The 16,974-nt window shown below is 42.3% G+C and overlaps 1 protein-coding gene across 2 annotated transcripts; it reads right to left on the minus strand.

Moving 5' to 3' along the window:
* Positions 1-3,475: 3,475 nt before the first annotated feature.
* Positions 3,476-16,634, minus strand: MS3_00009823 (uncharacterized protein). Of its 2 annotated transcripts, XM_051218229.1 has the most exons (7): positions 16,439-16,634; positions 16,333-16,399; positions 16,246-16,292; positions 16,100-16,210; positions 5,602-5,748; positions 4,806-4,953; positions 3,482-3,651 (listed from the first exon to the last, which is right to left on the minus strand). In XM_051218229.1, the coding sequence occupies exons 2-7, from the start codon at positions 16,397-16,399 to the stop codon at positions 3,548-3,550; spliced, it is 624 nt and encodes a 207-aa protein (XP_051074069.1). In that variant the 5' UTR covers positions 16,439-16,634; the 3' UTR covers positions 3,482-3,547. The 2 variants fall into 2 exon arrangements, with proteins under 2 accessions (XP_051074068.1, XP_051074069.1); XM_051218228.1 differs by having other exon boundaries at positions 3,476-3,651; positions 16,246-16,399; positions 16,499-16,634.
* Between the last annotated feature and the right edge of the window lie 340 nt (positions 16,635-16,974).

Consider the following 16,974-nt stretch of genomic DNA (forward strand, 5'->3'; position numbering starts at 1 on the left):
TTTGCAAGGAACAGGCGGTTATCTGAGCATAGATGCAACAGACGGTCGCCATTATCTGTTCTTTGAGCCACGACACCATAGGATCCACCGAGGTGTCTTTCCTTATCACTTAGTTTGCCTACTTGAGCATTAAAGTCACCGGCCACTATTACTACATCCGAGCGCCTAGCTTTTCGGAGAAGGTCCGAAAGCTTTCTGTAAAACTCATCTTTTACATCATCTGAGCTGCAGTCAGTGGGAGAATAGGCAGAGACGACGAAGAGGCAACGACGAGTGTCCCTATATTTCCGGATTCTTACTGTTCCGTTCAGTCGGACAGCGCACAAACGACTGTCTATTGGGATCCACTCTAAGAGAGCTAGTTCTGCCCTAGGACTCAATGCTATACCTACGCCGGCGAGGCCACGGGAAGCAGAATCAGGGCTTCCAGATACACGAAGCGTAAATCGAGTCGGTTCTTTATTTTGGCATGGTGAGGTCAAATGAATGACGCTACTTGGATCCTGTATGCGCGTTTCGGAGACGCAGCACACATCGATGGCGCGAGATTCTAAAGTTTTAGCTAAGGAAGCCTGCTGTCCTATTTGGCAAAGTGTTCGTACGTTAAAAGCTCCTACGTGTAGTTTAGAGTGTGGTTTCAGGAGACCAGGAATGGCGTTCCAGGTACTCGAATCGTTTGCCCTAGCGGTGCGAGGTGATAAAGACACGTGAGGAGGGTTAGTCGGGAGGATAAGAGAAGTATTAGGAGGTGTAGGAAGGATTTGAATGTGACCACCTTGGTCTCTTGTGCTGTTACGGGTATGAGGGCTGATGTCACTTCCCGGCTGCCCACACCGTGGAAGGGTATTTCTTGAGGAACCTGAAAAGGAAATTGATTAGTGTTGGTCTTGACGACCTGGGAGCGTGACCGCAGAGCCCAAGGGACAACTGCTTGAGGCCGGTCGCGCACGGCCTTTTTGTGGAAGGTTTTTGACGTGTTAGCTCCGTTCTTCAAGGGGCCTTACCGCCGGAGACGGAAATCCGTGAGGTAAGGTGAGGTGTGCATTTTTAGGGCCGACCTTTTCTAACCCCACCCCTCCTTGTGGGAAGGCAGCATCGCTGTCATGCTGGTTGTCCGAGGGAAACACCTTACTGCTGTCACACCTCTCTACAGTCAGCAGTACGACTTCGCCCTCAGACCTTGAGTTGCTGCTTTTAGTCTTACCGTTCGCCAATCGACCTGCCTGGCATGGTAGAACCTGCAGGAACATATGTTCCAGCCAATATAGCTCGGTTGGGTCATCACGATAGGCAAGCCCGATCACCGCGTCAAGGTAGCAGCTTCGATCGGGAACCAATTATTGGTCACCGGCTACCATGGGACTGCATCTCCTCACGATGCTCCACCGCCTCGTGGGTTAGACCTTTAGGTCAAAGGCTCTGGGTGTGGCCCCCTAAGAAAATAGCTTGCTTCGGTTTGGGCACCCGGACAGTACCTCAGCTTTCACACAAATCGAATGATTTATGTGGCGCATATGTATTTGATGCCTTCTTGTACTAATGTTTGTGTTTAAATAAATAATAAAATAAATAGAGCAGCTCTTAGAAAACCGTTTATAAAACACCTATCGAGAAATCAAGTAAGTTCTAACTACTTTATATAGATATAAACAAGAAGCAATACTAGTTGGCCTGCCATCGTGCAAACCGAAAACTGGACCCCTGAATTAAGTAATTTCTAAAGTAACTAGTCTTAAGTTTCGCATTGTCATACACATGTAAATCTCCGTTTACAACTGAGTTAATAGCTATTTGGTAACAACGCTTTATATGACTAGGACCAGTCTTCTTTATTTAAAGACTTCAATCAGAATATAAAACTCGTCCGAATTCAACATCACAATTTGGAGTCCTGTGAGCGTTCGCGCCTCTGGCGTTTATATTAGATATGACCTTTGTTTTTAATTGACCAACAGAGATAACACTGGCTAACCAACCGGAATCAAATGCTCTTAGGTTGATTACTTTTATAAATACGTTTAGTTACGATTTTAAACTAATCCTCTACATTAACTCTTAGTTTCTGCAGGGAACTATAGCGCGATATGTTCTGGTCTCAACTACTACGATGTACTGACTATTATTTTAAAACTTTTAGACCATACTTACTAGCTGGTAGTTTGCAAGGATGCTCTTCCTATGATTTGGGCACCTGGACGGCATTACAAATTACAACATATTTACAATAATTCCGTCTGTAGATAACAAAAACTCGTTTTACTTGTTATCAATGGTACGAAAGTAAGCGATACACCTAGCTACCATTGTATCACAAACGCTAACGAGATAAAGTACTATTATTATCCAAGGAACTTTGTGGTATTTATTTGAGACTACATTGAAACAATGAATAAGTATTCCAAGTGGTAAATCACTTGTGAACCTTTGTTAATCAAATTATATAAAAATCCCTAAACGCCACTTACGTCTGTTAACACAATAGACTGGAATTTGTTTAATGTACCTGGCCCTATGTGTTTAGCTGACTGACTGAATTTAATAAGGTCAAGACATGACTTTGTTCCAACTAGCTATTGACTATCGAGTTACATCTTGTACGTGGATACACGACCTTGCTGTGATCCTCGAAACATCCTTAGCCATGGGTTGAAGAATTATCAAGATAGCTTTACGTCGACAATATCGGCACTAAATCCTCTATCGTTTTTTTCCCTTGGTTTCTGAGTTTTAATATGTTCTTTGGGATCACTTCGTTCATGATTAGCCATTACTGATGACAGCATCCGCGCGACCATTGCTTATTATCCTAGGGGCTTTCTCCTACTATGTTTATTTAAGGCACTAGCTGATATGTACTGCCACCGTTCTAAATATTTGACAAAAAAGTTCCACAGGCTAATACAATATAAGTACATTAGCGTTTCCCCCATCCGTATTTGACTAATGCCTCATTCTTTAAAGTTTTATTGAGCGTCATATTTAGTGTTCAGTTCTGTAATTAAAAAAAGGACCTTTCAGTTAGTCATGAGTAACGTAAACTACATGTATGTATGGGTTGCCACACAACACTTAAGTAATAAGGGAGTTAGTGTATTTCTTCACCACGACCAATTGTGCTGTCTCATGTAGTATTAAATATACATATATCATTAACTTAGTAAATACAGTACAAAATTAATGGATTATGTGAACCTAGTTATATGTTTACATACGCTAAATCCATTATTTTACTTCTATTCATTTCATTTTCAGACATAATTAACAATGATAATACCAATACGTTGTTTTACGTGTGGGAAGGTTGTTGGTGACAAGTGGGAGAGCTACATTGGTTTGCTTCAAGCTGAATATGCTGAAGGAGATGCTCTGGATACCCTGGGTTTGAGACGTTACTGCTGCCGACGCATGCTTCTTTCACATGTTGATTTAATAGAAAAGTTACTAAACTATTCACCTTTACAAAGATAAAGAACTGTAACAATTTAAGGAAATTATATACTAAAACTTGAAATCAAATAAAAAGTAACATGTTCATACATCTGGATGTTTAATTCCCGTAATACCAACGCCGTAATGCATCGAAAATTCCTGAAGACTTGTTTTCCGATTGGTATTCTTTCATGGATGGGCTTGGGTCCATAATTAGTAAATCTACAATAAACATCAAGACAGTCTATCTAAGAATTAAAATGCTTAACGACCTGGTGCCTAACAGGATAACATATTAATACATTATTTATACTACAGGTCAAAATTTTTCATTGAAATAAACTGTCAAATTTATTAGTAGCTTGCAGTACACCGCAGCCGTCGCTTAAATTTTAATGAAGTTATAGGAAGCGGTTCCCGAACATACGAATTTCCCTATTCGGAAGGCTTTAACCTTTTAAGCTTCCATTCATCAAGACTAGGATATCTAAATTAGACCACAAATACTAAGCACAGCTTCCGAAATAGGGTGTAAACTTCTGCCGCAATCAAATATTCACTTGCCGTGCGGCACCTTTTTGTGCTCGTTAGGCAAGGCTTTTAACTAATCAGCCTCTGAAGGTCAAAACGACACCGGACAAAGTTGCTTTAAATACTTTGCGCGGAATTTGAGTGATGTAAATTGCAGTTAAGGTTGTATCAATAGACAACGTCCATAAAGCGTATATGAAGTGATTCCAACCAAAAATCCCTAGGCACCGAACTTAAGTTATGGTGAGGAAACCGCTATGTAGCGAGATTATTAATGTGGAAGTTGCTCACAGGATTTTGTCTTATTAAAAGCTGATAAGCACCCACCTTACAAAACCATGAAGAGTGACTTGTCCTTTCGTTTTATCCCATATTTGTGTGAAATGATAAGTATTACTGACAGTTTGTAGAGTAGAAAGTATACTGCCAGGTACTTTTGGAACATATCGTAAACCATTTTAGCGTTAGGCTACGTGTAACGATTCCACTAGGCATTGTTGGAAATAACATGTTCGCTAGTAAACCGAAGTCACAGAGTATTTGGGAAATCACAAGTGTCATCTTTAAAATCTTAATCACATCTACTTAAATAACCATGTGAACTGAAAGAGTACATGAACAGAACTTCACCTTCAGACCATTCAACTTTATGATCATTTGGTTGACCATCCAATTATGCAAATATTACAAATCAGACTACGTAGTGAGTTTACAGATACTCGACTATAAAGCAACCAACATAGTATGATTACTAATCTGCATAACATTTCATAAGGAAGTTGGACATACTAAAGCACTCAAGTGGAAATTGAAATTTGAAGACAATGAATTTAAGGACCTCTCACCTTCACTATTCGCAGTTTGGGACTGTTGACCGTCAGGTCTCATATAAATAACATGTTTCTTTTCCCCATCACATGACCGTTCAATCGTGGTATGAACTTCAGTACCATCTGGTTCACGAACCACTCTTTTCTGTAACTCTTTCACTTCCTATAATCTCCAAAAAAGTACATATCGAGATGAGTTTTAACATAAATTTGACCGCATCAGCCAATAGTTTCAAAAGTAAGCAATAAAATCACTGACGAAACTTCACACAACTGATGAGGTAAAAAGATATTCGTATAAACAGTTACACTTTTACATTCAAGAACTGAATTATAAAACTAAGCGCAACTAAACGATTTTGCGTGTCATCCTTGAGCAGGGACCATGCTAATCTCTGTATCGTTCCAATTTTAGTATATGTACCGCCGAAACGAGTAAATGGAATTAGTGTTTCTTAGGTTGACTAAAAAATGGAAAAATTATTGCACTAAACAATGTCAAATATGGAATTTCTAGAGTATTATGTTTAAATTTACTATTATATTCAGGACTAGCCGAGTATTTCTTCAAAAAATATTACTTTCCTATAGGGTTAATTTGATCTCAAGAGCGATTATATTTTCCTGCTCTTTTAGTTTCAAGTGATACACCAGGCTATGAATAGCTAATAAGCTTAAAAGTTATCAGCGGTGACTCAGGGAGGGAAACTCGGTGTACATCAACAGACTTTTAAACTGACGAAATCTGTATTAGATAATCAGATATACATTAATGATGCTAAATAAATTGGTTTTAAACATCGAAACTTACGCCGTTATTTACTATGAGCTTTTTGCTGGTGAAAGAACTGACCCAACTACGTACTGATGAGTCACGCTTCTCAGCGTACGGGGCATTAGCTGGTTGACCATCAATGATAATGTCTCCTTTTTTAAAGTCAGGAGGATCTATTTGCCTCTAGAATTAAGAGTATCAAATGAATTAATGGTAGACAAATAAATTAACCCTCTTGAGTAGTTAAATAAACTCAATGGTTTAAACAGGAAATATACCTTAAGCCGAAAAAAGGCTGACTAACTGTTCCGATTACTTCATTGGGACAACTACTGAAATGATAGCCTGTATTATAAAATGTGACTACACATTATGGTGTTATATATATAAATTCACGAACTTACTTTCTCTGTGATAGCTTATCGAAACTTCTGTGGTCATTTTTAATACCATCTACTATCCTGACATACAATGGTCCAAATAGGACTTTATTCATAATAATCTTCTTACAGCACATTTTACACTACAAGTTTCCTTGGGACACAGTAGATATTTAGGATAAGCTCGACAGTGTCTTAGTGGTCATCAATGGGTAATTAGTCATAGTGCATCAAAAATTGAAAGCCACAAGGCACCTTTACATTTATTGGAGCAAGTAACTGTGTGGGACAGTAGGCACCTTCATGAATAGTCGACTACAACCAAGTAGAGGAAAAAACGAAACCTATTTTGGTAACATGCTCCATAGTTTGTCCTGACTGAGTAGAGCAGAAAATTCACGATTACCAACTCGAATTACAATTACTAGTACTCCAACTACTGTGAGTTTTATTACAACTTATGTCGGCTGAATATCGGTACAACAAAAAACAGCTAACTTCCTAATTTAAACAATATGCAGAACAGTGATAGCCTGAAGGTGACGTTGTAATGGATTTTGCAAAATTCTCAAACTAATACCTATACCAACAACTAATTTGAAGGACAAAGGGATGTTAATCAGTTTTTAAAAATTCTGTACGACCTCACTGGGAGCGTTGGATTTTATTTTTTTCCTCGCTTTAGAGGGGATTTGGACTTAAAACATAAAGCAGTTTCTGATATTTCCCTCTGCACTACAAAAAAAAACCGAAAGCCTTCGAGTAACCTCAAATATTTCCAATAAATTTAATTATTTATTCACGTACTTGTTAAACTTTAATCTTTACACTATTACTAAAAATATTCGGAACCTAGAATATTATGGGGAAAATCTTATCTGACTTCCAGCAATTTGCCGTTTACTAAGATATTTAAAGTATTTCTAACCCGTTCTTTAGAGAACTCAAAATAAGATTATGAGTTAGCTCTGTGAATATGACAATCCTAGGATGTAGAGTATAACTCTTGATTAGATAGTAACTGTTAGCAGGACAGAGATGGGATTGAAGCACGTTCCATGCACGATTGCGTTGGTGCACGCTGAATGGCTAATTCTTATCCAGTCAGCACTAGTCGACACTTGGAGAAGACTCTGGAATCCCGTGTAAAAGCTATAAATATACTAACGTTTTCCTTATTGTACTTCTTACTTCCATCTACACTTGTTATTTGGAATATAATTTGTTCCTGTTTAACCGTGTTCTGATTCGGGGACTCGTCGAGTGTATTGGTGTTCAAGAATACTAAGCAATAGGAATAACTGGGTCGTAATAAGAGAGAAATATAACAGTAACTGGCAGTTACTTCGATAGTGTCTTTCGGAACGGTCGTTTGAAAGCTACGAAGACTATCAAGCGTTGAAAGTCCGTATTTCTCTGTCATCATCTGGAACAATTAGTGCATAGAAACTTACATTAGTCGACTCTGAGAACAATAAAGAATTAGAGCAATCCACATAAGAACTATTTCGCCTTGATTGTCGCGGTGACTGGTAACAGAGAAACTAATGAATGGGATAGCGGCGTGAGGTAATGGTTAGAAAATATCCATGTATATGCTGATAATTATCATGTGCTTACTAGTGACTAGCTTTGAGAGGGAATCCCCGGAGTTCTAATGAGAAACCATGAGCAGTGAAGCTAGTGTCGAAAGTGAGGCAATTATACACTGAAGACAATGGAATATGGTCGTGCAACATCGTAACTTGATTGAAATTAGACATTAACACTTGTATACCGGCTCAGTTGCCCCCAAATGCCCTGGTATGGCCGAGAGCAGGGTGGGTTCGCCCTCCCTCCCTACCGAAATGCTCTCACACGGCCACGCGCACACAGCCTCTGCCAGGGAAGTCCTACTCACTGCCTTCTCGAGGCGGGGGTGTTGTTTACGAAAATGAGAGGACGAAAAGCGAATGTCCGGCGCCTTAACCGGATCCCAAACCAAATCAATGGTGCACATGGGCTCCAGTATCCTAAGGGAACAAATGGCGTATGAACCAATCGCTGGTCACCGGCTACCATGGGACTGCATCTCCTCACGATGCTCCACCGCCTCGTGGGTTAGACCTTTAGATCAAAGGCTCGAGGTGTGGCTCCCTAAGATAACCACCTGCTTCGGTTTGGGCACCCGGGCAGTATTACAGCCCACACACAAATAAAATGAAAATGACAATATTTACTGAAAATTCTATTCATGCTTCGATTTACAGCCAAACAATTCACATTATTATTATTATTATTTACCACGTCACTTATTCACTCTCTTTTATTTCCACTTTGTGTATCCTTATTTTTCGACTTATACAGCTGTTCGCCCATGGCGGAAACTCTGTTCTATCTAAACGATCTCGAGTGACTGACTGGTTAAAAATTGAATGCTACCACTGAACACGAATATTGAAAGTTTTTCTGAAACCACGTGCACCATTCAAACTGGCTGCCTTCAACGTTCACACACTAATTCAGGTCAGACAACAGATAGGGCTGGCTATGTCTTTGGAAAGTCTTAATATCGATGTCTGCTGTCTATCCGAAACCCGTATTCAAGACTCTGATGAAGTACTACAAATTCGCTCTCCATCTGTCACTTCAAAAAGCTTGTTTTACGTGCGCTTATCCGGGGACCCTGTGGCATCTTCGTCTGGTCTTGCTGGCGTTGGTGTCACATTAAGCGCTAGAGCTGAGGCAGCACTAATCGATTGGATCCCCATTAACAGTCAGTTATGTGTTGTTAGGTTAGAAAGCTCCATCACATTAGGAAGAACTCGGTGTGAGAAACGATGTCTTTTCGTCATCTCCGTCTATGTCCCGACAGATTGCAACCGGGATGCAATCAAGGATGAGTTTTACCACCAGTTAACTGTTCTTCTCCAGAAAGTGCGTTCGACAGATATTGTAGTACTAGCCGGAGACATGAATGCTCAGGTCGAGCGTCTAGGCACAGAAGAGTCGTTTAGGTGGCCAATGGGGACTCGTTGGTCGCAAGACAGATAACGGGGACCGTCTACTGCAACTGTGCACAGATCACAACCTGTTTCTGGCTAGCACTAACTTTCGGTACAGTCATAGCCGATGTGCCACCTGGCGTCCTCCCTCTGCATCCCAAGCCTGGACTCAGATTGATCACATCGCGATCAGCTACCGCTGGCGTGGTTGTGTACGGGACTGCCGCTCCTTTTGGAGTACCTATCTGGACTCTGACCATGCCTTGATCTGCGCCAATCTTACCTTACTTTTCAGTGGACAACGAAGTGACCGCCAGCAAAGGATTGATATTAGCAAGCTGGTTGAAACTTCTGTTGCTAGTAAGTATCGAACCGAGCTAGCCTCTAGGCTAGCTACTATTCCACCGAAAAGTATAGATGAGCATTGGTTGCAATTGCATGACGCCATGAAAATGGCGGGAACAGTCAGTTGTGGGTTTGCGAAACGTCCCGCTTTTAAGCACTGGGTTTTTTAGGCTCCTTACAACTCATCGAAGCTCGTTGGTCTACTCCGGGTGACCGAGAGTTTGACCACAAACGAAGGATGTTGCGTAATGAAATTGGGCAAAGCTCGCGTAAGGACCGAGAAGCCTGGTGGTCAGAGCGTGCTCAGTCAGTCAGTAACAACGTAAAACTTCGTACGTACGCACATCAGTTTGAGTTGCCACACCACATTAGTACACAGATACAATTGTCGATTCAAACCCCGTAGTGGTAGAGGTGATAAGAGTATAAGCAGTAATCGGGAAAATTAGTGTTTGGAGATGTTATTTAAAGAGTATAATACAGTGAAATAAATTTGGGAAGAGAAAAAAAGAGACAAGGAGGAATAAGGAGATCAAAATTTGGGAGAACACAAAGAGTGGATGCACCTGCGTCATTGCAAACGATGTTGAGCCATGTCATTCAAGGTCTCTAACCATCGGCTGCTATCATCTCGCGGTCCCCAACCAGGTAGTCTACACCTACCAACATGACTCAGTTCACTTGTCAGTGACTTCATGGGCTTGTGCCATGTTTTGGTCTGGCCGCCCCTAGCTTTCTTTCAACCTACTCCTATACCACTGAACATCGCACGTCGAGGCAGTCGGTGGTTGGGCATACGTAACACGTCTCCCAGCCACCTCAACTGATGAAGATTTACTACGTCATCAATTGATTTGGCATCCTTACCTAGTACCCGTTTCCTAACAACTGCATTACTTACTCGATGGTCCCAGGATATACGAGCAATGTTTCGAAGACACCTATGATCAAATACTAGTAACCTACGAATATCCTCTACTCTTACCGGCCATGTTTCACTGCCATAAAGTAGGACGGAACGAACTGCTGCACAGTAAACCCGTCCTTTGGTTGATAGACGGATAGTTAGGCGTCGAAGTATTATTGAAGCTAATATTTTAGACACTATATTAGTCAAACTGATTCCTCTGTGATTGTCACAAGAGGACTTTTGTCCTTTCTTAAAAACTGGCACAATCAGTGATTGAGACCAGTCAGATGGGATTACGTCCAGTTCCCAAATTCTACCTAAGACCTCGGTTAATCTCATTGCTAATACTGGACCACCAACCTTAAAAATCTCAGGAGTAAACCTGTCAGGGCCTGCTGCTCTCCCTCGTTTCAGATTTCCTATGGCTTTTTCAACTTCGTAAAGGGACGGAGGACCTACATTAACTTGCCATTCAGGTTGACTGGAGATCGTGGGAAACCGAAGTGTGGCTGAAGGCCAGTTGAACTGATCCCTAAAGTGTTCTGCCCATCGATCCAATCTCCTGGATTGAGAATGAATAATATGTCCATCTTTCTCTGAGATTGTTTCGCTAACGGTCGGGTTCCTAATTCCGGTTTCCTTAACGAGTCTGAACAATTGTCTGCTATTACCTATTGCCGCTGCCTTTTCCATCTCTCTTGCTTTCGCTATCCACCACTGTTCACGATCATTGCGTAGACTTCTTGTCAGCTTGCGCTTAAGCTGACTGCGCTCCTCATTATGTCCAGAGCCAGGTGGAATGTGTTTCCGAGCATCTATCAGTGAGATAGATGCTGCTGAGATCCAGTGTTTCTCCCTAACCTTACGGGTTACCGTACTAGCAGATATCACTGCTGTTTCCACAGCTTTTCGGATATCATTCCATGCTGCCTCGGGGTGAGCATCACATACATGGCTGCCTAACTGTTTTCCTAGTTGTTCCTGAAATATACTCTTAGCTTGACTATCATTAAGTAGGCTCCTAAGAGGTTTCCTTGCAGCGTCTTTCCTACGTCCAGTAAGACGCAGGCAAATACGCGCTCACCATGTCATGCACTGACCACCTCTCCGCTTTTTCCAACCAGTCCCAGAGTCGGCAAATAATGCACGACGTGGAATTCTCTGGGACGACATTCGTAGAACATGTCCAAGCCACCGAAGTCGGTGTTTCAAGATGGTGACACCAATTGAATTATCATCTCTGTGCCCGAACACACGATGCCGAACCTCTGCATTACTGACATGTTGTTGCCACTGAATGTCAGCAATCCTTCGGAGACAGCGATGATCGAACACAGAGAGTCGTCTAACGTCCTCAACTCGGAGAGACCAGGTTTCACAAGCATAGAGCAAAACTGCTCTCACCGACGCGTTGTAGACCCGACCTTTTACAGCCAGACTAACATCACGAAGGCGCCAAAGGTGGCCCAGATTGGCATAAGCCGCTCTGGCTTTCACTATACGTGCATTGATCTCATCACTCACACCACCACCAGCACTTATGCAGCTACCCAGATACACGAACTTCTCGACTACGTCTATCTGCTCACCATCCAGGGTGAGTACAGGATTAGAATCCTGCCAGTCTTGTAGAAGTACTTTGCACTTCGAAGGTGCAAAGCACATACCATACCTACGGACACTGATTGCCAACTGATTAAGTGCGGATTGCATGCCTTGAGCATTATCGCACAGTAAGACAATATCGTCCGCATACTCAAGGTCGAGAAGTCTTTCTCCAGGCAACAGATCTACACCACCATTACTTACATTCATCAGAGCCGTTTCCAGAATGTCATCGATGGCAAAGTTGAAGAGGAATGGTGAGATTGGGCAACCCTGCCTAACCCCACTACTCGAATGGAACAATGGAGAGAGGTGGTTGTATGCCCTCACTCTGCCTGAGGTGTTTGTATATAGGGCTTTTAGGATGTTAATAAACTTCTCAGGCACACCCTTCTTCAATAGACAATCCCAGAGAACAGTCCTGTCCAACGAATCGAAGGCAGCCCTGATGTCAAGAAACACTACGATTGTTGGCCTTTGAAAAGTATGACGGTGTTCTAACATTTGGCGGAGAGTGAAGATATAATCAATACATCCTCGACCAGAACGAAACCCAGCCTGCTCCTCGCGAGTCAATCTTTCTCGAGTTTTGAACAACCTACGAAGAATGACGGAAGCCAATAGCTTGGAAGCAATCGGAAGTAGACTTATCCCCGATAGTTGTTGCAGGAACGACGTGAACCCTTTTTAAAGATAGGGACAACTATCGACTCATTCCATGACGTTGGTACACTCTCTAGTTCCCAAACCTTGGTAAACAACGTCGTCAATTCCTTAGTCAAAAAGTCACCACCATCTTTAAAAAGAGCCGGAGGTAAGTCATCTGGGCCAGGTGAGTTGTAACGCTTCAAGAGTTGGAGCTCCTTGCGGACTTCCTCCTCGTTTGGTGGATCAGTCGTCACCGGCCATGGAGGGCAGGACAGTCTGACCGATGTTGCCGGAGCAGCAGGCCAGTTGAACTGCCCTTCGAAAAATTCTGCCCACCGTCCAAGACGTCGATGGATGTTAGTGATTGGCATCCCATCATCCTCGCAGATTGTTTCACTCACATCAGACTTCTTGCTGCCAGTGGCTCGGATGAGCTGGAAGAGCTTCCGGTAGTTACCAGATGCAGCTGCTGCTTCCAGCTCATTAGCACGCTTCGACCACCAGGCTTCTCGGTCCTTACGCAAGCTTTGCCCAATTTCATTACGTAACATCCTTCGTTTATGGTCAAACTCACGGTCACCCGGAGTAGACCGACGGGCTTCAATGAGTTGTAAGGAACCAGAAGAAACCCAGTGCTTAAAAGCGGGACGTTTCGCAAACCCACAACTGACTGTTCCCGCCATTTTCATGGCGTCATGCAATTGCAACCAATGCTCATCTATACTTTTCGGTGGAATAGTAGCTAGCCTAGAGGCTAGCTCGGTTCGATACTTACTAGCAACAGAAGTTTCAACCAGCTTGCTAATATCAATCCTTTGCTGGCGGTCACTTCGTTGTCCACTGAAAAGTAAGGTAAGATTGGCGCAGATCAAGGCATGGTCAGAGTCCAGATAGGTACTCCAAAAGGAGCGGCAGTCCGTACACAACCACGCCAGCGGTAGCTGATCGCGATGTGATCAATCTGAGTCCAGGCTTGGGATGCAGAGGGAGGACGCCAGGTGGCACATCGGCTATGACTGTACCGAAAGTTAGTGCTAGCCAGAAACAGGTTGTGATCTGTGCACAGTTGCAGTAGACGGTCCCCGTTATCTGTCTTGCGACCAACGAGTCCCCATTGGCCACCTAAACGACTCTTCTGTGCCTAGACGCTCGACCTGAGCATTCATGTCTCCGGCTAGTACTACAATATCTGTCGAACGCACTTTCTGGAGAAGAACAGTTAACTGGTGGTAAAACTCATCCTTGATTGCATCCCGGTTGCAATCTGTCGGGACATAGACGGAGATGACGAAAAGACATCGTTTCTCACACCGAGTTCTTCCTAATGTGATGGAGCTTTCTAACCTAACAACACATAACTGACTGTTAATGGGGATCCAATCGATTAGTGCTGCCTCAGCTCTAGCGCTTAATGTGACACCAACGCCAGCAAGACCAGACGAAGATGCCACAGGGTCCCCGGATAAGCGCACGTAAAACAAGCTTTTTGAAGTGACAGATGGAGAGCGAATTTGTAGTACTTCATCAGAGTCTTGAATACGGGTTTCGGATAGACAGCAGACATCGATATTAAGACTTTCCAAAGACATAGCCAGCCCTATCTGTTGACCAACCTGTATAAGTATGCGAACGTTGAAGGCAGCCAGTTTGAATGGCGCACGTGGTTTCAGAAAAACTGCTTCAGTACTCATATTCGATGGTAACATACAATTTTCGACCGGACAGTGACTCGAGAACGTTTAGATACAGTCGGATTTCCACCAAAGACGAGCCGCTGTATAAGTATAAAAGAGGGTGATTAATGTGGATAATAATAATAATAATAATAATGACAATAATAGTAATAATAATAGTATTAATAACGACAATAATAGTAATGATAATTATTTGAATCGATTGATTGTTTTTCGGAGCGAGAAAAGTAGTTGCCATAGACATAGAGTTCATCGTTTGTGTGGGCTGTGATACTGCCCGGGTGCCCAAACCGAAGCAGGTGGTTATCTTAGGGGGCCACTCCCCGAGCCTTTGACCTAAAGGTCTAACCCACAAGGCAGTGGAGCATCGTAAGGAGATGCAATCCCATGGTAGCCGGTGACCAAAGATTGATTCATACGCCATTTGTTCCCTTAGGATACTGGAGCCCATGTGCACCATTGATTTGGTTTGGGATCCGGTTAAGGCGCCGGACATTCGCTTTTCGTCCTCTCATTTTCGTAAACAACACCCCCCCCCACGAGAAGGCAATGAGTAGGACTTCCCTGGCAGAGGCTGTATACGCGCGGCCGTGTGAGAGTATTTCGAGAGGGAGAGCGGACTCACCCCACTCTCGGCCGTACCAGGGCATTTATCTTGTTTATCTTGTTGTACTAATGAGGTGTGGCAACGTGGATCGACGCATATATGTGCGTGATCTTACCTTGTACCTAACTGACTGACCACCATGGATAACTAAAGTCAATAAACTTCTTAGGCATAAGAAAAAGCATTGGAATTTGTTCATCTCTACAGGTTTAGAACAGTATAGATCCAGGTATTGTAAGACTAGGAATGCTAGTAAGGCGTTGAGAAGACTAGACAGTCATATGAAAAACTGGTTAGGGATTTTGAACACTGTCCGAAAAAGGTTATTCTCGTATATAAAGAGGCGAACTCACAGAAGTGATGGAATTCCACAACTGTTGATACAAGAAAATCAGTTGATATTGGCAAGAGATGATGCCAAAAAAGCTGAAGATTCATCAGAATATCTTAGTAGTATTTTCTACCGGCAATGAGAGACGACTAACAATTAATCTCGACCAGGGCGACTTGTCGATGGACCCTGTAGTTATTGAGAAAGGAACTGTCATAAGATTACTACATCTCAAACCAGATAAGTCTGGTGGTAATGACGATATTCATCCTAGCATTTTGAAAGCTGGACCTCTGGTAAAACTGTCTCATGTCTTGGAAGCAGTCGAAATTACCACGAAACTGGAAAGACGCGATCATCGATTTGGTTCACAATACAGGGAGTAGAGACTTAGTTAATCACTATCGACCTGCCGGCCTTACTAATATGACTGTCAAACTAACGGGAAAAAATTACCTAAATGACCATTCTAAACTATGTGGAAGAATAACGTATCTTTAGGAGTGGCCTTTTTATGTTTGACAAGCCGACCTTCTACTGGCTTACCGTATACTGAAAAATTATATTGATGTCTTATATTTTCCTCTCATCTAGGACTGACAATATGAGAGGACACCCTAAGAAAGTTCAAAATGGAGATCAAGTCATTTACGTCTGGAATTCGGTTTCCCGCACGTAGTAGTGATTCACTGAAATTCTCTACCGCGACACGCAACATCGGCACCGGTTGATGCATTCAAAAAGAGATTGGACGTCAAGTGTTACGAGTTTCAAGGATTAATATAAGTCGATAGACCTTCCATCCTTATTACTGAAGACTTCTGGACTTGGTTTTACAAAGATGTAGAAACGTACAATCAGAGAACAAGAGTTAAAGTGCCTACCTACGTGCATAATCATGGGTCTCGTGAATCTGAGCACATGAGGCGACTCAAGAACAGAGTGGAACATACCATTGCATGCGAAATGAAACATCTTATTTCTACTTAACAAACATCAATGTCATCCGGATTTCAACTTATGGACTTACCAAAGTCTCACTGAACATTTTTCTGTCCATCATATCTGGTTTTACCAAGTCTCCATAAAACGGAAAAGGCATCCACGGCTCCGGCACTTGCAAGTAATCTGATTCATTCTCCTAAAATATGTCAGTTTTGTAAATAGAAGACATACCGGTCGGCGTAGCATTTCATCACGTGGTGACTGATTTCTGAACTTTGCTTTTATATTAAAACAATAGAATTTTAGCCCAAAGCTTACGAGTAAAGAACCCTGAAAAGGTCATATCTTCAAATACTTTATGGAAATGTTCGAAAATCTCATCCATCTATGAGGTGAGTTTGAGAGGTAAATATAGAGATTACACTTTTCAGTTTTTGTAAAACAGTTCATAAGTTGACTCAGTAACCACATAGAATGCACTTACATCGAGAAATGAAAGCGACTGACAACAATTAGTGGTAACAGGTGTGTTGTTAGGATAATTCGATAATCGATACAAGTTGTCGTATATGTTTAAAAACTACGCCTGATATCGTCGCTCTGTCGTTATTGAACACTTCCTAAAATTATCAGTGCTATAAGTAAATACATCTACTATGCTTTCTTCACCCATCGAAACTATTGTCTTCTCCTCTGGAGAGAAAGAATGGAGTATATATATATATGCTAGTGCAGAATGTAGAGTAAGAAATTGTAGCGGTAAATAAATCCCCAAAATAAATAGCTCTGTAAGTTTTCGACATTGGATGCTGACCATATGTTTTAGTGGACTCATCTAGCTGAAGGCGCTCGGTCAGGCATCCGCACCAGATCACGTGTGGTAACGCCGTGCTCAACATCTACCGCAATCGCTAGCCAGATTAGATCAGAGAATTCCGATATATTGGTCATCGCCAAATA

This window comes from Schistosoma haematobium, chromosome 1 (genome assembly GCF_000699445.3).
Source record: "Schistosoma haematobium chromosome 1, whole genome shotgun sequence".
Classification (NCBI taxonomy): domain Eukaryota; kingdom Metazoa; phylum Platyhelminthes; class Trematoda; order Strigeidida; family Schistosomatidae; genus Schistosoma; species Schistosoma haematobium.

Coding starts and splice junctions, on each gene's coding strand:
- MS3_00009823 (XM_051218229.1), bottom strand. CDS start 16,399: ATGGATGAGATTTTCGAACATTTCCATAAAGTATTTGAAGATATGACC. Junction 16,211..16,245: donor ATGAAATGCTACGCCGACCG/GTATGTCTTCTA, acceptor GACATATTTTAG/GAGAATGAATCAGATTACTT. Junction 5,749..16,099: donor AAATGTTCAGTGAGACTTTG/GTAAGTCCATAA, acceptor TCTTAATTCTAG/AGGCAAATAGATCCTCCTGA.